Source organism: Oncorhynchus nerka, linkage group LG18, assembly GCF_034236695.1.
Source record: "Oncorhynchus nerka isolate Pitt River linkage group LG18, Oner_Uvic_2.0, whole genome shotgun sequence".
Taxonomy (NCBI): Eukaryota; Metazoa; Chordata; class Actinopteri; order Salmoniformes; family Salmonidae; genus Oncorhynchus; species Oncorhynchus nerka.
The window spans coordinates 47662237-47686862 of record NC_088413.1 but is presented as its reverse complement, the minus strand read 5'-3'; the positions used below and the strand labels follow the sequence as shown (position 1 = coordinate 47686862).

Below are 24626 nucleotides of genomic sequence, written 5' to 3'. Positions count from 1 at the left end.
AATCGAGGAGAATTCTCTTGGAAGATAATGCGGTCTACATTTGATTGTGAGGAATTCTAAATCAGGTGAACAGAAGGATTTGAGTTCCTGTATGTTTCCTTCATCACACCATGTCTCGTTAGTCATGAGGCATACGCCCCCGCCACTCTTCTTACCAGAAAGATGTTTGTTTCTGTCGGCGCGATGCGTGGAGAAACCCGTTGGCTGCACCGCCTCGGATAGCGTCTTCCCAGTAAGCCATGTTTCTGTGAAGCAGAGAACGTTGCAGTCTCTGATGTCCCTCTGGAATGCTACTCTTGCTCGGATTTCGTCAACCTTGTTGTCAAGAGACTGGACATTGGCAAGAAGAATGCTGGGGAGTGGTGCGCGATGTGCCCTTTTTCGGAGTCTGACCAGAACACCGCCTCGTTTCCCTCTTTTTCGGAGTCGTTTCCTTGGGTCGCTGCATGCGATCCATTCCGTTGTCCTGTTTGTAAGGCAGAACACCGGATCCGCGTCGCGGAAAACATATTCTTGGTCGTACTGATGGTGAGTTGGCGCTGATCTTATATTCAGTAGTTCTTCTCGACTGTATGTAATGAAACCTAAGATGACCTGGGGTACTAATGTAAGAAATAACACGTAAAAAAACAAAAAACTGCATAGTTTCCTAGGAACGCGAAGCGAGGCGGCCATCTCAGTCGGCGCCGGAAGCATTAGGTTCTAGGTTCGAGAAATAGCTGTTTGCATTAGAAAGGAGGCAAAACGCGTTAAGCTTTTCTGAATAACTGGGCCTGCTGGGAACATAGGCCTATGTGAACGATGTGGGAGAATGATGATCGACAACAGACAGCACATCAGTATCAGAAGTAAAAATGCAGTCTTTCTGTAATCTGTCGAGAGTAGACCCACAACTGATCCAAATGGAATGAATGCAATAACAGGGATTTTGCGCCATTATTCAAATGACATTTTCACTGCGGTTTACAGTCTTTTGTACTCACTTGAAAACACGAATGCAATTATTCATTGGATTGTGGTGTTGAGGGATAATTTGATTGTCCCTAAACAAGATCAATAGGGGACCTTTTTGAGCTGTGTGTCTTCACTGTTCTTTCATGCATAATGACGCACCTGGCCTCTCCGCTGCCTATCAGCTATTCCTCTATCTTGTGAATTTATATATATATATTTTTTAATAATAATGAATTCCAATGTGCATTTGAAGATGTTAGAACAGCAAAATCACTAGTCCATGTCAATCTACTATCCCTCATAGTAGAAATGTTGACCTATTCTATTGGTCACACTGTAAAACATTTCCTGTAAAATTTACAGTAACTAACTGGCAGAAGTTGGCCAATAAGTTACTGTTCTTTATTTTTCCAGTACATTTACTGTAATCCATTTTATGGTAATCCATTTTACGGTACCAACATTTTTACTGTAATCTAATTTACAGTATATTACTGGAAGCGTCATATTACCCAGTGTTCTTTGTAAGTTTGAATTTTTGGTCATTTAGCGGCACTCTGGTCCTTAGCAACTTACAATCAGTGCATTTAACCAAGGTTGATTAAAAAAAACATTTCACAGTCATAGCAAGTAAAACCTTTACTGAAAAGGTTTGTTGAAGTTAAAGATATATTGGCCTTTAAAATAATTGTAATTACAACAAGATATCTTATGATATCTCTCTGACTATCTCTGGATAGTGCCAATACAATACTAAGATATTTTCACGGTATCTTGATGCCAGAGCAATGAAACAAACTACAATACAGTGGGACAGCAGGTAACCTAGTTTTTAGAGTGTTGGGCCAGTAACCGAAAGGTTGCGGGATCGAATCCCTGAGCTGACAAGGTAAAAATCTGTTGTTCTGCCCCTGAACAAGGCAGTTAACTCACTGTTCCCTGGTAGTCTGTCATTGTAAATAACAATTAGTTCTTAACTGACTTGCCTAGTTAAATAAAGGTTCAATTAAAACATATATATAATAATTTAAAGTGACTATTAAACTGTACGAAAATTATTTATACAGTATTTGACTGTAATTACAAGGGATTAGAGCAAGTAGGTTGGCTGTAGGTATTTGCATATTAAAACATATGAATGAATACTAGATGTTTTATATCACTTGCACTTCTAGAGGCCTTAACAAAGGCTTCCCAACTGGCCGTGTTTACAAGGCAAAACTGATCAAATGGACATGGGTAAATATTCAACCATTAAAAGGTTTAAGACCTGTTACCACACTGATCTATTCCCTATTTACATTTCATTTTTAGCTAACTATTTCCACATATCACTTAAATGGGTATAGCCACTTACAAGGCATGCCTTAAAATAGCCAGTAATTCTCCTCCAACAATATAAAAAAATATATAGTATGTGCAGTAAATATAGAAAAACAGCAATACAGTACTTTATTGTTGAATTGTATTGAAAATAAAGCAATTGCCAATAGTGAATATTTAATTATACACTGAGTATACAAAACATTAAGAACACCTGCTCTTTCTATGACATAGACTGACCAGGTGAATCCAGGTGAAAGCTATGATCCCTTATTGATGTCACTTGTTAAATCCACTTCAATCAGTGTGGATGAAGAGGAGGAGACAGGTTAAAGAGGGATTTTTTAAAGTCTTGAAACAATTGAGGCATGGATTGTGCATGTGTGCTATCCAGCAGGTGAATGGGCAAGACAAAAGATTTAAGTGGCTTTGAACAGGGTGTGGTAGTAGGTGCCATGTAAACCGGTATGTGTCAAGAAACGCAACGCTGCAGGGAAGTGTGGAAGTGCATTGGAGTCAACATGGGCCAGCATCGCTGTGGAATGATTTTGTCACTTTGTAGAGTCCATGGCCCACTAGTGTTCAAAAGGTTTTTGGTGCTCCAAAAATGTAGTACGGTACTGTATTTTGAACTACGGTAAATTACTGGCAGCAATTGGCCAGTAAGTTACTGTAGAGTTTCATAACAAGGTTTCGGTGAGGTTTAACGGCGGTTGCATTATCGCCCCCCAACTGAACTATAGTATAAATGCATTACACTTTATGATACAAAATGGGAAAAGGGAAAAATACCTTACCAACTAACCCTACACCCTAAACCCATCACCTTATTCCACTATATTTACCCTATCTGATTCTACCCCAGGCCAACAGCCTGAGAGGACAGGACAGTACCACTCAACACACCCTGTATCTCTTCTCGTACGCCCAAATACTTCTCTGCAGCTGCCACCTAAACATCTATTTACTGTGACTTACATTCCAACTTTGCGGTACAGTTGATAACCATTGCTATAAACGCTAAGAAGCCAACCTACTGAAACAGGTATCCCTCTCTCCCGCTGTCCTGGCACTGATCTAGTATTCACAGGGATCATCTAAGAATCCCTCACCCTTTATGTACCCTCCTTCACTTTCTTCACTGCCTCAGCATAAGACATCTTCTGCACTACTCTGACCCGGGCCACCTCAACCTGCCTCTCTCACAACGGACACCTCCGATTCCCAGCAACATGGACACCCCTACAGTTGACAAAGACATTTTTCCACCGAAATGACACATTTCTCTGTCCCATGTCCCATGCCCATAAACGTTGCATCTGACACAGCGCAGTGGATTCACCACAAACAGGATAACTGATATATCCTAACATAACCTTGTCGGGTAAAGACGAAAGACTCTGTCTGACTCAAAACTCAAAAGGACTGAGAGTGACTCCTCTGTTTCACCACGCTCACCACTGAGTTTGGTCGCACCAAGCAGCGGGCGTCACAAACAACAGGAATCTTCAATTTCAATTGCTCCCCCTCCACCTCCACACTTAACTCTACCCCAGAAATCCCCCCTTTCAATTTCAACTTCAGGCTACCTTCACCGACTCAACAGCACCCACCATCTTTTCCACCCAACCTGAAACCACCCGTGGATCAGCCAAGATATCACTCCCACTGGACCAAACGTATCTTTATCACAACCATGTCCATCAATGCAAGGCTCGGGCTCTGAGCTCCTCACAACACTTTCTACCCCTTCCATTTCACCTCCAGAACTCAAACTGGCGTCAGGGTTACACTGTTTGAACTTGACACCAATCTTACTCGACATACCTACTCCCTTGTTATTGCTAGCTTCAACAGATTCAAACCTATCCTCTGCCTCCCTCAGTATTTTCAAACTCCTTCGTCTTTCCCTCCGATCCTCCTCCTTTAACCAGCTCCTTTTGAAAATATAAAACTTTTTCAAGCCAAAATCTTTTTAGTCCCCTTGAGAGACATGCTAAGCCCTTGGGAGACATGGTAAGTCCCTCCGCTTCTGAACTCTTTCTAGTTCTAACGTAATCTTCGTATAATTCCTAAACTACAGTATGTTACCGTATTCTGTGGGTACAGCATTCTAACTCATGGGTGCAACAAATACAGCCTCTTAAAATATGTTAATGAGTCAGAGACTCTTTCCGCGCCCACAACATTTTCCTACAATACAGCATAATTAATACTGAAAATGTATTAATTAATACTGTACCACCTGGCCGTGCTCCTGCTCCAGTTTCAACTGTTCTGCCTGCGGATTTGGAACCCTGACCTGTTCACCAGACGTGCTACCTGTCCCAGACCTGCTGTTTTCAACTCTTTAGAGACAGCAGGAGCGGTAGAGATACTCCTAATGATCGGCTATGAAAAGCCAACTGACATTTACTCCTGAGGTGCTGACTTGCTGCACCCTCGACAACTACTGTGATTGTTATTATTTGACCATGCTTGTTATGCAGGTGAGTGAGGACCCAAAAGCGGTTTAACAAAAACAGAGTCCTTTAATGTCAAAACACAGGGAAGACATAGATCCTCTTCAGATGTATAGATTGACAAAATAGACAACCCGCAGAGAGGGCGACAAATAAATCATAAAGTCCTCTGATATTTACAGAAGAGTCCCCTTCTTAGCAGCAGAGGAGAATAGCAGGGTTAGCGGCGACAGACTGCTGGTCTCTCTGGGAAGGCGTGGGTTGTAGAGGACAGAGGTACCTGATCACACGTAGCATCAGACGAACAGGCAGATTCCGACAGGACGGGACAAGGGTGAAGCAAACGAGACGATAGTTTGGTTCTGGCATGAGAAACTCAAACGAGAATCTGACGAAGACAGAAGCAGGAACAGAGAGAGAAATAGAGACCTAATCAGAGGGAAAAAGGGAACAGGTGGGAAAAGGGTGAACAAGGTAGTTAGAGAAGATGAGGAACAGCTGGGGGAAGGAGAGGAAGAGAAGGTAACCTAATACGACCAGCAGAGGGAGACGGAGTGAAGAGAAAGAACAGGAACAAGACATAATATGACAATACATGACAATGCTGGTCATTTATGAACATTATGAACATCTTGGCCATGTTCTGTTATAATCTCCACCCGGCACAGCCAGAAGAGGACTGGCCACCCCTCATAGCCTGGTTCCTCTCTAGGTTTCTTCCTAGGTTTTGGCCTTTCTAGGGAGTTTTTCCTAGCCACCGTGCTTCTACACCTGCATTGCTTGCTGTTTGGGGTTTTAGGCTGGGTTTCTGTACAGTACTTTGAGATATCAGCTGATGTAAGAAGGGCTATATAAATACATTTGATTTGATTTAAAACACAATTATGGTATTTTGCTGTGCATTCTACAGTAATCTACCGTATTCAGTTTATACACTATCATGCTGTTGATCAATACTGTAAGTTGCTGATACAATTACAAAAACAGCTAACAGTGCAGCTTGTCGTTCTGTGCAAAAAAAGAAATAGCCTAGTCCAAACAAACTCTCGGACAGTTGTGGGACTATAGATCCCAAATTCACGCAACCAGTAGGCCTAGACTACATTAAATAAAGCAATGAGGCTGATGCAACAGATTAGAACGTTTACCTTGACATTTTTATAAACTATTTATTAAAGTTATAAGCGCAGCAATGTGCACAATGCAGTAAGCTACGCACAAATGTTCGTTCCATAATGCAATTATGGAAAGGACTTTGTCAAAAGTGCACTGCACATGCAAGCGGTTTCATGAGACAGATGAAATATCCCTTAGAAATGTAGAAAGAATGGAGAAATAAAGATGCAACTACTAGCATGGGTTGCTAATATGACTAGGTTTGTGCCTTTTGGATAATGGACAAAGAAAGAAAGTTAATTTGAAAACCAATAGAATATTTAGATAAATAGACTACTGGTTTCAATGGCATAGGGAAGTCTTTATAAAATAATTGCCTCCATGTTTGATCTTATTTTGTTTAGGCTACTTTGAAGAAAGGTAAATATGTATCAATCAGAGATGGGCCGTATTTCTATTACACGTATTTGAAATATGTCTTGTAATTACCTCTGAATATTTTGTCATTTTTATTAAACGGGGCTGAACTAAACTCCAATGTATTTTGTAACAAGATAGTTTCGAGAGATGTAATTTGTATTTTCAAAATACAATATACTTTTCAATACCATTTTTTTTTTTTAAAGCGGTTAATCATTTTGTTTCCCCCTTTCACCCTGCATTGACAATTGCAAAACATGCTGAGTATTATTCCAATGAGCTCCGCCCCGAAACAAGGTTTTGTCTAGAAGGGATACAGCTTTTGTCAAAATTGACTTTTCGTGGTGGGTTTAGGAGAATTTATGCAGCAGATTAGGAGAATGAATGTGATGGTTAGGAGAATTAGGTTAAACTGGATCCCATCTAGACATGACCAAGAAACAATGCCAATAATAATACCCCGTGTGCTTTGCATTTTCACATATACATTTTCATTTTGGTCATGTAGCAGACAATTTTTTTAAATTTAATTTGAACCTTTATTTAACTAGGCAAGTCAGTTAAGAACAAATTCTTATTTACAATGATGACCTACCCCGGCCAAACCCGGACGATGTTGGGCCAATTGTATGCCGCCCTATGGGACTCCCAATCCTGGCCGAATGTGATGTGATACCACCTGGATCATCCAGAGTGCATTCAACTAAGGTAGATAAACAACAACATGTCACAGTCATAGTAAGTTAAACGTTTCTGTAACCGTTACTGAGAAGGTTGTTGCTATTCAGAGCTGGCTACTTGCAAATGTATTTCTGTATTTTAAAATATGAAATACCATTTTGTAGTTTATTTTGATAGATTGACATTAATGGTATTTTGTAATTGACAATTTTGCCCATCCCTGATCATAATATTTAGTAAAACATTCAGGGTTCAAACAATTTAAGTATGTTTTCAAAATGCATACTGCCTCTAGCTCATTGTAAAGTGGTGTGTGACATGCTGAAGCCTGCCTACCATAATACAGTACATTCGGAAAGTATTCAGACCCCTTGACTTTTTCCACATTTTATTACTGTATAGCCTTATTCTAAAATCGATTAGATAAAAAAAATATATATCCTCATCAATATACACACAAAACCCCATAATGACAAATCGTAAAACAGGTTTTTATGAATTTTTGCTAATTTATAAAAAATTAAAAAATCAGAAATACCTTATTTACATAAGAATTCAGACCCTTTGCTATGAGACTCGAAATTGAGCTCAGGTGCACCGTGTTTCCATTGGTCATCCTTGAGATGTTTCTACAACTTGGAGTCCATCTGTGGTAAATTCAATTGATTGGACATGATTTGGAAAAGCATACACCTGTCTATATAAGGTCCCACAGTTGACAGTACATGTCAAAGTAAAAACCAAGCCATGGGGTCGAAGAAATTGTCCGCAGAGCTCCAAGACAGGATTGTGCCGAGGCACAGATCTGGGACGGATACCAAAACAATTCTGCAGCATTGAAGGTCCCCAAGAACACAGTGGCCTCCATCATTCTTAATTAAATGGAAGAAGTTTGGAACCACCAAGACTCTTCCAAGTGCTGGCTGGCCGGCCAAACTGGACATTCGGGGGAGAAGGACCTTGGTCAAGGAGGCGACCAAGAACCTGATGGTCAATCTAACAGAGCTCCAGAGTTCCTCTGTGGAGGTGGGAGAACCTTCTAGAATGACAACCATCTCTGCATCAGGCCTTCATGGTAGAGTGGCCAGACGGAAGCCACTCAGTTAAAGGCACAGCCCACTTGTAGTTTTCCAAAAGGCACCTAAAGGACGCAGACCATTAAACCAAGATTGAACTATTTGGCCTGAATGCCAAGCATTACATCTGGAGGAAACCTGGCACCATCCCTACGGTGAAGCATGGTGGTGGCAGAATCATGCTGTGGGGATGTTTTTCAGCGGCAGGGACTGTGAGACTAGTTATGATCAAGGGAAAGATGAACGGAGCAAACCTGTTCCAGAGCGCTCAGGACCTCAGACTGGGGCAAAGGTTCACCTTCCAACTGGACAATGACCCTAAGCACACAGCCAAGACAACAAAGTAGTGGCTTCGGGAGAAGTCTCTGAATGTCCTTGAGGGGCCCAGCCAGAGCCCAGACTTGAACCCGATCGAACATCTCTGGAGAGACCTGAAAATAGCTTTGCACCGACACTCCCCATCCAACCTGACAGAGCTTGAGAGGATCTTTATAGATGAATGGGAGAAACTCCCCAAATACATATGTGCCAAGCTTGTAGCATCATACCCAATAAGTATTGAGGCTGTAATCACTGCCAACGGTGCTTTAACAAAGTACTGAGTAAAGGGTCTGAATACTTACTGTATATAAATGTTAGATTTCCGTTTTTTAATTAAAAAAAAATTTAAACTGTTTTTGCTTTGTCATTATGGGGTAATGTGTGTAGATTGACCAGGGTAAAAAACGATTTAATCAATTTTAGAATAAGGCTGTAATATAACAAAATGTGGAAAAAGTCAAGGGGCCTTGTCACGACTTCCGTCGAAGTCGGTCGGTCCCTCTAATTTTCCATTGGTTTTGTCTTGTCTTCCTTCACACCTGGTTCCAATCCCATCAATTACATGTTGTTGCGCAATGATTGGGTTTATTAAATCACGTTTCACTACAGCAGCTCTCTTGCTGTCTGACAGATTTTCCGCTTAAACCAGGCTTTGTATCTGTATGTTGTGCGTGTGTGATAAATAAGAATCATAACGACTAACGAAAATACATATGGGCAAATGTAATTCTACTAAATTATGCAAATTAACCCGTAGACCGATAAGCATGACCGGTCAAATGCCTTTACATCTACTGGTATTTCCATCAATGAATAAGCTAAAAGCATTATTTTACAGTGGGATTTGTTTCTTCTCATGGACAATTGGCCGTGGCAATTGTTTTTTCTTTAAAAAAATATATTGGCCAGAAGCCAGCTATTACCGGCTATTGGAAACCCTGCACTATTGTCACTATGTGTAGACAGTTGACTGGTAGACTATATTGACCTGTGGTATAGTAAGCGCGCTGACAAGCGTAGTGCACAAGGGAAGAACCAAAACACCTTGATAGGGAACGCACATGCAAGCAGATGACATTATTGTAAAACCTGCAAAATAGGGTAAGTAAAAAAGGTGCAGGAGCTAGGCTATTGGTAGCTCTGGCTCAACACTGGTTACATTCCCAGAAATGTTGTGGGTTCTTAAACCATTCTGGGTAAATCAACCTTTTTATTGAATTTGGTTTTATCTGAATCATATGACAGTTATTTCTAGGGTGTGTAATTGAAGAGTTTGCCAGAGAAAATGTGACTGGGGTAAGGAATAAATAAGTCCCAGACAGGTCATTGGATAGTCAGTGTGTGGGTATCCTTACAATCATATCAGCCATCAAAGCATAACACTGTTATGATTGTGCGTGTGTGTGAGAGAGTGAGTGAGATACGTGCATGTGTGTTCCTGCACGTATGCGTGTGTCTGTGCACCTAGTTACAGTATGAGTAGCCTACCTTGTGGAAATTGCTGCTAAAGTAGGAGCACAACGCCAGAGATGGAAACTCGAGTCTGACACCCAAGCCGCACTTAAGTCGCAAAGAAAATGACTTGCCACTTGACTTAGACTCGTGATCAATTGACTTGAGACTCGTCAACAGTGCAAGTCAGTAGTGGGATAAGTTTTTGTTGTGCATTCTGTCAGATAACATGTAACAGGCGGCGTTGTAAACACAGAGAAAGTAGCTTAGTACAGAGGGCTGAAAAGCGTTCTAGAACGACTGCGTTCCGCAAAAAATATGCAGACAAGTACGTATCTATTTCAATGGGAGGATAGTGCTTACTCATATTTGCACTGTCATTTGATTGAGCGGACATTGTGTATGCTATTGCTATATAGATCGGAACATTTACAACGCAAGCAAAAGTTAAGCTATCGTTTATCTTAAGTTAACTTTGTTAAGACAAGAAAAAGTTAGCTATCGTTTATCATAGTATGTGAAATCATGTCATATTTAAATAATATTACTTAAATTATATAATTATGACAGTGTCTGGCAACAAACTTGTCCAAAAAAGAATGTATGAAATGTCTGTTTATTTTTTAAGCGGACATGGTTTCACATTGACTGTTGACCTAGTGAAGCGTCTTAGTAAACATAAAGAACAACTATTACGTTTTTTAAAAACAATTGTCCAGACTGAGGCTTGAGTTTACGAATTGACGGTTTATTAACCCAACTTTACACAAGCTACTGTTTGGCCGTAGCTTCATGCCAAATAAATGAAGGATACCCCACAAACCAACCGGGACCTTCTCTTGGAGCCCAGACGTAAGAGAGAGAACAATGGCTAAACCTGGTCTTAACTTCCAATGCTCCATCCCCCTGCCCAACCCCCTCCACGCCAGTCCACCAACCGCCAGGATGCCCGGCATCAGAACATTCCAGGAATTCCCATGATTGGCAGATAGCAGGTTGATTGTAATGTCGGACACCGCGAACACTGGTAAGTACAACACAACCCACTAATAGCCTAACACATAACACACGGCTGTCTGTGCAGGTCGCTACACAGCCCCCCCACCACAAAGCCCCTCGTCCCCGAGGGAACAAACAAAGTCTCAGGGTCCCACCCAGTGACTGTCCAACTTGTAAGACGTAGAGACGCAAGCTAGCGCGAGGACGCGCTCTTTGAAAGGAGCGAGTAGTGTAAAGACCCTGGGTTTATAAGCTCGGAAATTGACTCTGCCGCACAAGCATGCTTTTGCACCCCAGTCGATAGCGCGCCGGACCTCGGGCTCGAAGGTCGAGGGTTCGAGACCTGCTCCCTGCTGTTTCATTACAATAGGTTATTGGACTAGTCTAGGTGGAATTATTAAAAAGGCAAAATACTTATTACATTTTTCTGGCAACTATGATGAAAAAATAAGTTGTTTCTGAAGAGGTTTGCGCCCTCCGAAAAGCAGTAAAAATAATTGAGCCTATGATGTACGAGAAGGTAGACATCTGACTAGTGCCCTGTGGGAATCTACGGGAATCTTATGTCAGATAGCAGTTAACTTTAGCTTCCAGTTATTAACAAGCTAAAATGTTTAACTTTTTTTGTGTGTGGTGGTTCCTCCAAATCGTATGGACACAGTGTTTAGATTTCCCGAGTGCAACTTTTCAGGCTTGGGTGAGATTGGTGCAGGTGTAGAGGCTTGACTTCACTGCTGCCTCTGTGCAGCCCAAACACTCCGTGGTGTGTGTGGCACACATTTCACGAATGAAGACTATGTGGCTAGTGACATGATTGAGTACAACATAGCATTCAGGACAAAGGATCGGTGCTACCTCATGATAGGGGTGCCGTGCCTGCACTCTTGTCCATCGTATGAAAGGACGCTTTGACCAGTGTTGCGAAAACAAACGTTATGAGATGAGGCATGTACAGTTGAAGTCGGAAGTTTACATACACTTAGGTTGGAGTCATTCAAACTCGTTTTTCAACCACTCCACAAATTTCTTGTTAACAAACTATAGTTTTGGCAAGTCGGTTAGGACATCTACTTTGCGCATGACACAAATATTTCCAACAATTGTTTACAGAGAGATTATTTAACTTATAATTCACTGTATCACAATTCCAGTGGGTCAGAAGTTTACATACACTAAGTTGACTGTGCCTTTAAACAGCTTGGACAATTCCAGAAAATTATGTCATTGCTTTAGAAGCTTCTGATAGGCTAATTGACATCATTTGAGTCAATTGGAGGTAAACCTGTGGATGTATTTCAAGGCCTACCTTCAAACTCAGTGCCTCTTTGCTTGACATCATGTGAAAATCAAAAGAAATCAGCCAAGAGCTCAAAAAAAATGTAGACCTCCACAAGTCTGCTTCATCCTTGGGACCAATTTCCAAACGCGTTGTCTCCTAGAGATGAACGTACTTTGGTGCAAAAAGTGCAAATCAATCCCAGGACAGCAGCAAAGGACCTTGTGAAGATGCTGGAGGAAACAGGTACAAAAGTATCTATATCCACAGTAAAACGAGTCATATCGACATAACCTGAAAGGCCTCTCAGCAAGGAAGAAGCCACTGCTCCAAAACCGCCATAAAAAGCCAGACTACGGTTTGCAACTGCACATGGGGACAAAGCTCACACTTTTTGGAGAAATGTCTTCTGGTCTGATGAAACAAAAATAGAACTGTTTGGCCATAATGACCATTGTTATGTTTGGAGGAAAAAGGGGGAGGCTTGCAAGCTGAAGAACACCATCCCAACCGTGAAGCACCAGGGTGGCAGCATCATGTTGTGGGGGTGCTTCGCTGCAGGAGGGACTGGTGCACTTCACAAAATAGATGGCATCATGAGGGAGGAAAATTATGTGGACAAATGGAAGCAACATCTCAAGACATCAGTCAGGAAGTTAAAAGCGCAAATGGGTCTTCCAAATGGACAATGACCCCAAGCATACTTCCAAAGTTGTGGCAAAATGGCTTAAGGACAACAAGGTCAAGGTATTGGAGTGTCCATCACATAACCCTGACTTCAATCCCGAAGAAAGATTGTGGGCAGAACTGAAAAGACGTGTGCGAGCAAGGAGGCCTACAAACCTGACTCAGTTACACCAGCTCTGTCAGGATGAATGGGCCAAAATTCACCCAACTTATTGTGGGAAGCTTGTGGAAGGCTACCTGAAATGTTTGACCCAAGTTAAACAATTTAAAGGCAATGCTACCAATTTGTGTCCTTGTACTTCCATCTCAAGTCAGCAACAACTATCCATCATGTTGTTCATCTGCAGGTTCACAGAATTCTGCTAAGCAAAGGTGGCCAGCGCAGGGACAGAAGGACAGAGCAGCATTGACTCATTCTTGACCACCACAGGTGTCCATGTGTACAGCCAGGGCCACCCCATGCAGAAGACCATAAGAGGCTATACTCCAAGACCTGATAATTTCCTGCAACCTGCCTATGTCCTTCGTGGACAACCCTCACTTTAGGAATTTCATGTCAGTGGCGCCTGCATGACTTAAGACTGAACAAAAGAGGCTACAATCAAAAGTGCCCTAGAGAAGACAGAATCAGTGTCTGTCACTAGATATATGGACTGACAGCACCATGAGGGGCTTTATGGGAGTAATGGCCATGCAAGAGAGAGAAACTCAGACGGGAGTCAGTTCTGTTGAGCTGTGATAGATTCACAGGGTCACACTGGGGAAATGATCAGTGATACATTTGAAGTAATGTGATAATTTTGGCATAAAACATAAATGAGATGATATCATATGTGATAATGCTGTAAATATGAAAAAGGCCTTCACAGTTTGTTTCCCCAAAGCAAGCAATGAATGATGATGTGGATAACCCCAGCCTATGGGAAGAATTTGGTAAAGAGTACATTGCTGATGTTGAAGCTATCCAAACCAACAGCAGGCAGCAGTGCTTACAGGGCTTTGCCCCGTTCATTACAACTGGTGATTAGAGATGGACTAAAGGAAACAAAAATCATAAACAGTGTGATGGCTAAGGTAACTAAACTTTGCAGCTTACTACATACTACCTGTGGTCTGAAAGAAGTATTTGAAGCTGAGTTCGGAGCCAATCGTAGTATCCCTGCTGCTGTGTCGATCAGCTGGAATTCCATCCTCCGGCTTGTTAAAGCAGTCACCAATCTGAATCGACAAAGAGTCAATACTCTACTTGAGGCCCAAGGACACAAGGAGCTCTGCTTATCACCAAGGGAATGGAGCCAGCTATTGGAGCTAGTGGACATTTTGGACCCTTTTGACCAGGCCTCCAACCTTACTCAGGGGGAGAAAGTGGTGACACTCAGTGCTGCCCTTCCTTCTGTACTGTCACTCACTATCATCTGCAGAGTATACTGAGCACAAGTCATCACCTAGTCAGTCTAGTAAAAGCACTGCAGCGGTCACTCAAACGCCGATTCCAGGGGCTGTTTGTGAATGTCTGAACTGAGCACTCTGATGACAGGCAACAAAACCTCCATTTGGTGACAATGTAATACATAATGGCTGTGCTGCTGGACCCGTCTTTCTGCCTGTTCTGATCATTATGTCCTCATACCACATGAAGATAAAGCTGAATTCAAGGAGAGTCTGATTGGTAGGTACAATGCATTGCAACATGCAACATGTCACTTTTTTTTAAATGTAGAATGTATACTGTTATATTCTTGATCATATACATCATTAAAACAAAACAAAATTCAGACCTTGTTTGGCTGAGGCACAGAAAGTCACAGTTAAGGAGAATAGTAGTGGTGAAGAAGAACAACCACCTGCCAAAACCTCCAGAATGTTCTCTGGCTACCGCAACAAGATCTGCAAGAAGAAAGGAGACAAAGTAATGTCAGAGCAGAGATTATTCGCTACATTCTAGTATCTTCTGATGAAAATGAAGTTGATTGCTTGGATTTTTGGAGAATCCATGCAAAAGACTTTCCAAGGCTCAAGCACGTAGCAATGACAGTGTTGGCTGTGCCTGCCACCAGTGCCCCAGTGGAGAGAGAGTTTAGTCATGGAGGCCTCATCATGCACCCTCATAATGCCAGGCTCAGTGCAAGAACACTGACAAACTTGATCTTTCTGAAATGTAACCTGTCTGCAACAGAAATGTTCTCTGTCTTAGGGCACGGATGTAATTTGCTACTTGTGACAGGAAATTGTATTTCTGTTAAGTGTCCAGGTCAGTAAGTATATTTTAGGGATAAAGGTCATTACGTTTGATATTTTGGACACTTTATTAGTGCAGTTATTGAACAGCAGTTGTCAGTCATGGTTGACGGTCTGTCACACCCTGATCTGTTTCACCTGTCCTTGTGATTTGTCTCCACCCCCTCCAGGTGTCGCTTATTTTCCCCAGTGTATTTATCCCTGTGTTTCCTGTCTCTCTGTGCCAGTTTGTCTTGTATGTTTGTCAAGTCAACCAGTGTGGTTTTTCCCTCCCCTGTACTCCTTTTTCTCTTCACTAGTCCTCCCGGTTTTGACCGTTGCCTGTGTTCTGGACTCCATTCCCGCCTGTCTGACCATTCTGCTTGCACTGACCTCGAGCCTGCCTACCCCTCGGTACCTACTGGACTCTGAACTGGTTTGACCTTTTGCCTGTACACAACCATTCTCTTGCTTACCACTTTTTGGATTAATAAACATTTAAGACTCCAACCATCTGCCTCCTGTGTCTGCACCTGGGTCTTGCCTTGTGCCCTTGTAACATTCATACTTGTCATTTATCTTCCATCACCTACAGATTTTCTGTTTGTGTGACAGAATGAAGTGAAATATAGACAATGTTTGCAAAAAAATTAATATCTGGTACAATGTGTTTTATTAATGTAAACTGTCTACCTTTTTTTTAAAGGAAATATATTTTGATTTAAATTTAAATAATTTCATACAAGTATGGACTAATGAACAAGGGTGTCTCTATAAATAATTGACAAGTTTTATAGACCTAACCCACAGCAGGCAGAAAGCCCTTGCCAAAATGGACTTTAGACTGAACTTAGACTTAACTTGAACTCTATGTGCCGGAGAGGATGCGAAATAGCAAACAACTGTATGAATGAATTAAATCAAATGTATTTATATAGCCCTTCGTACATCAGCTGATATCTCAAAGTGCTGTACAGAAACCCAGCCTAAAACCCCAAACCGCAAGCAATGCAGGTGTAGAAGCACGGTGGCTAGGCAAAACTCCCTAGAAAGGCCAAAACCTAGGAAGAAACCTAGAGGAACCAGCCTATGTGGGGTGGCCAGTCCTCTTCTGGCTGTGCCGGGTGGAGATTATAACATAACATGGCCAAGATGTTCATAAATGACCAGCATGGTCAAATAATAATAATCACAGGCAGAACAGTTGAAACTGGAGCAGCAGCACAGCCAGGTGGACTGGGGACAGCAAGGAGTCATCATGACAGGTAGTCCTGAGGCATGGTCCTAGGGCTCAGGTCCTCCGAGAGAGAGAAAGAAAGAGAGAATTAGAGAGAGCACACTTAAATTCACACATGACACCGGATAGGACAGGAGAAGTACTCCAAATATAACAAACTGACCCTAGCCCCCCGACACAAATTACTGCAGCATAACTATTGGGGGCTGAGACAGGAGGGGTCAGGAGACACTGTGGCCCCATCCGATGACACCCCCGGACAGGGCCAAACAGGAAGGATATAACCCCACCCACTTTGCCAAAGCACAGCCCCCACACCACTAGAGGGATATCTTCAACCACCAACTTACCATCCTGAGACAAGGCCGAGTATAGCCCACAAAGATCTCCGCCACGGCACAACCCAAAGGGGGGGGGCGCCAACCCAGACAGGAAGATCACATCAGTGACTCAACCCACTCAGGTGACGCACCCCTCCTAGGGACGGTATGAAAGAGCCCTAGTAAGCCAGTGACTCAGCCCCTGTAATAGGGTTAGAGGCAGAGAATCCCAGTGGAAAGAGGGGAACCGGCCAGGCAGAGACAGCAAGGGCGGTTCGTTGCTCCAGAGCCTTTCCGTTCACCTTCACACTCCTGGGCCAGACTACACTCAATCATATGACCCACTGAAGAGCTGAGTCTTCAGTAAAGACTTAAAGGTTGAGACTAAGTTTGCGTCTCTCACATGGGTAGGCAGACCATTCCATAAAAATGGAGCTCTATAGGAGAAAGCCCTGCCTCCAGCTGTTTGCTTAGAAATTCTATGGACAATTAGGAGGCCTGCGTCTTGTGACCGTAGCGTACGTGTAGGTATGTACGGCAGGACCAAATCAGAGTGATGGGTAGGAGCAAGCCCATGTAATGCTTTGTAGGTTAGCAGTAAAACCTTGAAATCAGCCCTTGCCTTGACAGGAAGACAGTGTGAGACTCTTTTACCCATTTCAGACAGAAGTATGTTACCTGCAGAAAAATATATATGTTTATATGACCCCCTTTCAAACAGCCTCTTATTTACCACTTATTGCAAGTAGACCCCTTTTATACATATCAGTGGTTGACTGGCAAATTGAGAGAGGTGGGTGGTGGTGTTAAACCATGGGGGCTGTGTGCAGTTCAAATGAGTGAGGTGTTAAACAATGGAAGTGTTAATGAATTTACCTGCAAAAAGCTGAGAGCTTTTCCCACAGACCTGAAACCTGTTTCGGTTACAGGGTCTGAAAATGCAGCAATCATGACTTTCAGATATACGAAAAAGCTGGTATCAAAATGCAGGCATGTTAAATTAGCGGGATGTTTTAAACTCCTATCAGATCAGTGGGTATTCATTTAAAGCTTCAAAGAATATGGTTATGTGTGGGAACAGTATTTGTTAGTTTTGCCTGCCACTCCTACACTGAGAAGAATAGCATGGAGGCTGCAGGGTTGGGGTCCTGCATCATACAGTGTTTAATTCATCACCGGGCTCATTCTTAATATGTAATATGTGAAGGGGGAACAGAATGTCAGACAAATCCTGGTTCTTGTTCCATCTTTGTTCCCTTGTGTTCTATTAATTCGGTTTATGATGTTGAGGATTGGTTTGAATTAAACCTGCCCATTCTCACAGGCCTGCTGTTGTTCATTGGTGATGCCTTGATAATGGTAAGGGATTAGCTGTAGATGGGTATAAACGTCACACCTAGTAACAAACATAAATATTCTATATATCACAATGCTAACAAACCTCACCCTGTATCCATGGTAAACACAGAACAGATCTGTCACTCAGAGTGGGTTGTTGTTTGACTTCTACAAACAAGGGAGACATTAGAAAAGTCTGCTTGACAACATTCCTGCACCCACACCCACAATCCATAGAAACTGACCGTATTTTCCCCCACCTACTGTATGCATTAGACTTTTGTGGTTGGGGCTGTCTGCAAACAGACCTCCCAGAGGTGTAAAACATGTGTACACACAGAAACTTTCCATGGAAATGTTTCCCTCATAACTAAAAAGTGAACAGATAACTGTAAGAATCTCACATTACCATTATTTGATAGTTGTACAGTACAACTGGTACTATAAAAACATAATTCTCAAATCAACACATGCAAACCTGTGTCATGTTGTACATACGTTTCATGCAGGTGGGAAAGTTGCTTCGTAGGGCAGGGATCATCAACTAGTTTCAGCCTCGGGACAATTTTTTTCTTGAGAGGATGGTTGGGGTCAGAATTTAACATCAAATTATTTGTAGACTGCAAATTGGCCACAAGAAGCCCAAACAGATATAATATTTGACTAAAACATAACAATTTCAAACCTTGCTTATATTTGTATACGTTCACATATATCTCTATATTATGCGTGGGAATACTTTGGAACAGATTTCGAAAATTAAAATCACTTGGAGCTGATTTGCTGGTGTTTTTACAGTCTTTTTATATACAGCAATAAAAATAAAGAAATAAAACATTACATTTTTTTGCACAGAACTTGTGGGGCCTCATAAAATCACTCACGGTCCAAATACGGCGCGCGGGCCGCCATTTGGGGAACCCTGCATTAGGGTGTGATCTCCCATATAGGGATTAGGGAAATAAAGGCATGGCCTTGGGGAAAAACCTGTATAAATACGCCCTGACACGCAGCCTCTCCAATTCTAGTATATGACTGCCATATGAAGGGAGCAGCGCAGTGACATCAAAGCACAACAGGTAGGTCTAGGAATTCAGTGTTCATATGTCAGTTCCTTGTACTCTAGCATGGAGATATTCATCAGCATTGATATACTGATTTCTCCTGAGGACTGAGTTTGGAAAACACTGTTTAGAGTGGTAGGTATGGGACCAAAATGGCTGAGAAATTTAGCCTCATGGTTCAATGTTGATGTGGCACTTGACCCACTATGCTATTTTCTTTGCACATATGTCATAATGCTGAGTCTACCTTTTTTTAATCAGTGGCAATGCGAAATGGTATAACAAATGGTGGTTAGAGCGGTTTTAACAGATACTTGCCGTTCATGTGTTGTGATCCCTAACTTTCCATGAGGCACTGAACATTCCACTAAACTCTTAGCAGTTCTGACTGAATGATTGTTAATCTGTCCTGTTGCTCTGTTTCATGTGCATGTTTTTCTATTGCAGTTCTTGTCTTCACCCTGTTTTCAGTCTTATGTAATGGTGACAGCCTGTTAGGACTCTAAGTAGAGTTGAGACTTTCCTTCTCTAATCCTCATCGTAATATGTTAGGCTACGCTGTACACGCAGAATCCAGAAAGTAGGCTAATCTTGAAATGTATATTGACATGAATACCTTGGCTGGTTTACTTTTGAAATGAATTGAATGTGTGCAGGGGGTGTTATGGCTTTGTCTGCTGAAATAAACATGGCACCTCATTTCAAATAAAATTGTATTTGTCACATGTGCTGAATACAACTGGTGTAGACCTTACAGTGAGGCTTACTTACAAGCCTCACTGTAATGTGAACAGTCTGGGTAACCAGATTTCCAGACTCAAAGTAGGTCTGGTCTGACATGTGTGGGGTGAGGATAGGATGGGTCTTGGGTCGCAAAATGCTGGTAACCTTCTCAAAATCCATGGTTTTTAGAGAAGTCTTGGTTGGTGACTTCCCAGATGTCATGCTTATTGATATAATTCCAGGAGTCTTCCAACCAGATTTCTGAAGTGGTGGGGAAAAAAGAGAAATTGGGGGAAGTTACTGGAATTTAGCAACCCTAGGTTGTCCCCGTTTGATATGGTCTGACATGACCGCATTCTTACAATGCTGTACAGAAAGCGGTACTCTTATCAGTAATGTATACACAGTGCACAAAACATGAATGCCTTCCTAATAGTTGCACAGCTTTTGCCCTTAGAACAGCCTCAATTTGTTGGGGGTATGGACTCTACAAGGAGTTGCAAGTGTTCCACAGGGATGCTTCCCACAGTTGTCAAGTTGGCTGGGTGTCCTTTGGGCGGTGGAACATTGATACATGGGAAACTGAGTGTGGAATAACCCAGCAGCGTTGTAGTGCTTGACACTCAAACTGGTGTACCTGGCAGCTACTGTAACCCATTCAAAAGCACAAATATTTTCTTGCCCATTTGTTTGTGTGCCATTCAGAGGGCAATCTTTTTTTTTTTAGAGTGAGCAGCTTTAATATAGCAGATTGTGGCTTCTATCAATGTAATTGTCTGCATTTCCAAACCCCCATATTATTTTTTAGAGATGTATAATCCTTGTCTCATGACTTAAATCCTCATTTAGCCTGTCTCCTCCCCTTCATTTACACGGAAGTGACTATAACCGGTGACCTCAATAAGGATCATAGCTTTCACCTAGTCAGTTTATCATGCAAATCTTTTGTACACAGTGTATCTGTCATAGCTATGTGAGAAGACTGGTATGGTTCCAAAGATTAAATTGGGTGGTGGACAAAGTTTAAGGCTAAAGTTTAATGTAAACTAACATTTAAGTGTACTTTCTCTCAGGACCTGCAGTTGCAGTATTTGAAACATACAATTCACATTTCTCACCCTCTTTTTCAGATAAAATGAATGTAAGTAGTTTTCTTAATTCTGTCATTTGTTTAGTGCAGGAATATCCATGCATCTTAAATAAATCAGGGAGGCATCTTGAAACATTAAATGTGTGCACATCACAATCCTCTCATCCCCCTTCTTCCCCTTGCTCCCCTGTAGCTGTCAGATGCTCTGGGTGGTGGACCGGGCTGTCCAGGCCAGAACAACCAGCAGGGTGGTGGGGGCGTGTGGCCTGGTGGACAACCCAACCAACCAACATGGCCAGGACAGCCTGGTGTTCAACCGGCTTGGCCTGGTCAGCAGCAACCAGGCCAGCCCACCCCCATGTGGCCTGGACAACAACCAAACCCTTCCCAACCCTCATGGCCGGGGCAACAATATGGAGGTGGAGTACAGCCCAGCCAGCCAACCTGTCCCGGACAACCAGGGGGAGGACCGCCCAGCCAGACAACATGGCCAGGGCAGCCTAGCCAACCTACTGCTCCTCAACATCATTCACTGGTAAAGGAAGACGTTTAATCCTGAAGATATTGGTTATGATGATTTTGAAAAAGAAGAAGAAGAAGAACAAGGTTCTTATGGTTCATTATTGTTATGGCAGACAGCGATCAAGACCTCTACTCTGATATTTGTGTAAGCCTGTCTGAATGAAACGGCAGTTTTTATTGTTTATTTTTCTTAACGGACCCATTTTATTTCCCCAACAGAAAGTGCCATATGTTCAGAGCCTGCCTAACGGATGCTATGACGAGATGGTCATCACCATTAACGGGACAATTAACCACAATGCCAAAATGTCAGTTTTCACATCAAAATATAGTTATAATTTAGGTGACTTGTGAACATTTCCATTGCAGTCATTTCCACATTATGATTCTGAATGTTACTACTATCTCAGTCAAGTAGCCAATTATAGGTACTTGATTGGCATACCACCTTGACATGTTGCCTGCAAACCTCTTTTACTGTAGCCTGGGTACCAGTCTGTCGGTGTAATCTTGTCATATCAAACATGTCTGGCATGACAAGGGGTTAAAATGATGGCACAAACCAATTTGGAACCAGGCTACGCTCAAGCTAAGGATCAAATACGGTTGATCTTTTTTTTGTTGTTGTCAGAATGTGACTCATAAGTATCGTGATGTAAAAAGAGACTAATGGGAGGATTTGCATAGATAATCAAGGTTGGCAGACAGTAGCCTAATCCCAACAGAGCATCTTGACACATTATTTATAGTTCTCAACTGATTGCATTTTCAGTCATGTAATGACAGTGGGTGAGGTATGAACAAATGATATGAATTCAATGCCAGATAATACCTACCACAAATCACTGAAGTCAAGAGCACTAACTATGGCCACAGTCTCGGAACCCATACATCACCATGGAAACATCTGAGTGCTGATGAGATGGCTTGCACAACATGCATTCCTCATAAAACATAATGCTGTTGTCTGACTTAGACAAATGCGTTTAACTAGTGTCTATCACAAAATCCTCACTTAATGTTATTTGCCTGGTCACAGATCTGATTGAGCGCTAAACGCCGTTGGTCATTGTCAAGCCAAACTAAATTGTTTGACATTATAGCACAGACTGGCACATAAGCTACCACACTCTTATTTTAATGTAAATGTCAGGATAATCTTGACTAATGTAATGTTACTATCTCCTTTTAGGTTCACATTGAACCTGACCAAAGGGAATGACATTGCCATGCACATTAACCCTCGCTTTGATGACCATGGCAAGAAAATTATTGTGAGGAACAGTCTGATTGGCAATAAATGGGGCAAAGAGGAGAGAGGACACAACCACTTCCCCTTCACTCAGGGCCAGCCCTTTGAGGTGAGGGATCTACATTCCTGTTTACTTCATGTCAACCAATCAGTTCTGAAACTATGATGGTCAGGGTCATTGAAAATGAGTTGTGCACTATATAGGGAATAGGGTGCCATTTTGGACAGACTTGGACACCCCTATATGAATTAGATTTTTTTCAGTTGTCATTTTAGGTTTATTTATGAATGTTGTATGATCAGTATAGTGACATTAATTTCATATCAACAGTCTTTGATTTTGCATAATGAGTTTGTGGTCCTGTGTTTTTCCAGATGAAAATCATGTGCACTAACAATGAGTTCAGGGTGGCAGTGAATAGCTCGCACCTCCTGGAGTTCAAACACCGCATCCGTGACCTCGACTCAATCAAACACCTGGGTATCTACAATGACGTCACCCTCACGTCTGTGGAGATCAGTGACTTTATCTAGCAGGTTTGGTTCCAGCCATAGAAATAGAATGACTAGCATGGCCTAGCCTCAAGTTATTTATGATTCCAAAGACTTCTCTTAATTGTCTATAAACAGAAAAGTACAGTAGCTTGACTCCAGCTTTAATTAAGCCACTAGGACTGTCACATCCTGTACTAGGCCGGTCTGTTCTGTTAAAATATATTTTGATAAGTGAAATTCGTACCTGGCCAATTCATACTTTGGTCTTCAAGTAATTTGTGTAAGCTGGTAATGTATAGACTGTATGCAATAAATGTGGTGTTGGCAGATTTTTCTCCATGTAAAGACAATACATGAGTTGTCTTGAGTGATTGTATAATGCATCCCACTAGGTGGCAGAGTTGATATGTAAATGTTTGAGAACCACAAGAAGTCTAGTATTTGGATAGGCTGGGTAAAAACTAATTGTAGCCTACCTGTACACAGTGGAACTTAAACACCTAGGCTATTACTTTACATTAGTCAATGACGCACTGTCAGTCAAATCCTTAACCCTGCAAATATGAGCAAGTTTCTAGACTTTGCTTGTTGGTCATGTAGGATTTCTATAGTTTCTCCATGAGTGGTGATTTATCTTCAGCACTTAATGTTTACTTGGAAGAAAGGGTCTTTGAGCAATATTGTTGATGATCATCTCAAGTGAAGCACTGACTTTACAGAAGGAGCATGTTGACTAAATCAACACTGCATCTATTCACTAGCCACTAAACAAAATATGCTATTTACACCACTGACATTTCTGCTTTGATGAATTTATTTCAGTTCTCTATTTACAGACTACGGAGTGCTTCTGCTGGTGTCTATCACTAGTGTTTCTCATGTTTAGTGATGTGTTGTCACAATGTGGCATAACTTGTAAAACACTCCTGAAACTCTCACAATGGCTTTTAATTTGTGTTCAAACATTACAGCCCTTGCTGCCCTCCACCCTTTGTGCTGTTAAGATCTCTTAAGACGAGACTGGCAAGATGCATTTATACATGACACATCATAAGGACTTTGTCCTGCCACTGTTTCCGGCATGCCTCTGGCTCTTGTCCATAATCTACTAGCCAGACCACATCTAACTACTCCCCCCCCCCCCCCCCAAACAACTGACAGTGTCAAGTAGACAGGGGCAAATAGGTGTATTGACTGTGAAGGCAGTCATAGCAGCACTGACTGCAACTGAGGGGCTCATATCTCAAGGAGAGGGTGTGGCCAGTCTGATGTGGAGCAAATGTTTACAGTATGACGTGTACAATAATACACAGCTCCATGGTACCTTAAATTGATGTACACTTGAGATACACACATTTTAAAAATGCTTCATTGACAAAGGTACTCGCAGGCACACTGATCTGTATGGCTAGGCTACACACAATGAAAATGGGTTACCCTCACAGGAAGCTAGTCTCGAGTTCAAAGCTTGTATGTCTTTTAAGATAAGATGGCACCTTGCCTCCGGTATATGATTCTATAATGAGTATAAAGATTGATCAAAGCTACTGGAGGGGAAACAAAACATTGACTGATCACATTCCTCTCTACAGTAGGGTACC

The 24626-nt window shown here is 42.0% G+C and overlaps 1 protein-coding gene across 3 annotated transcripts; it reads left to right on the top strand.

Annotated features, from left to right (window-relative positions):
- Window positions 1-236: 236 nt before the first annotated feature.
- On the top strand, window positions 237-24128 carry lgals3b (lectin, galactoside binding soluble 3b). Of its 3 annotated transcripts, XM_029687721.2 has the most exons (6): window positions 18900-18958; window positions 20740-20807; window positions 20950-21291; window positions 21498-21586; window positions 22471-22639; window positions 22906-24122. In XM_029687721.2, the coding sequence occupies exons 2-6, from the start codon at window positions 20802-20804 to the stop codon at window positions 23062-23064; spliced, it is 765 nt and encodes a 254-aa protein (XP_029543581.1). In that variant the 5' UTR covers window positions 18900-18958; window positions 20740-20801; the 3' UTR covers window positions 23065-24122. The 3 variants fall into 3 exon arrangements, with proteins under 3 accessions (XP_064860225.1, XP_029543581.1, XP_064860226.1); XM_065004153.1 differs by lacking the exons at window positions 18900-18958; window positions 20740-20807 and adding an exon at window positions 237-528 and having other exon boundaries at window positions 22906-24128; XM_065004154.1 differs by lacking the exon at window positions 18900-18958 and having other exon boundaries at window positions 19877-20807.
- Window positions 24129-24626: the final 498 nt, after the last annotated feature.

Bases quoted from the DNA above. Each gene is read 5' to 3' on its own strand.
- lgals3b (XM_065004153.1), top strand. From the start codon at position 370: ATGTGCCCTTTTTCGGAGTCTGACCAGAACACCGCCTCGTTTCCCTCT. The intron at 21,587-22,470 runs GTCAGTTTTCAC...ATCTCCTTTTAG, and splicing joins ATTAACCACAATGCCAAAAT to GTTCACATTGAACCTGACCA. The intron at 22,640-22,905 runs GTGAGGGATCTA...GTGTTTTTCCAG, and splicing joins CTCAGGGCCAGCCCTTTGAG to ATGAAAATCATGTGCACTAA.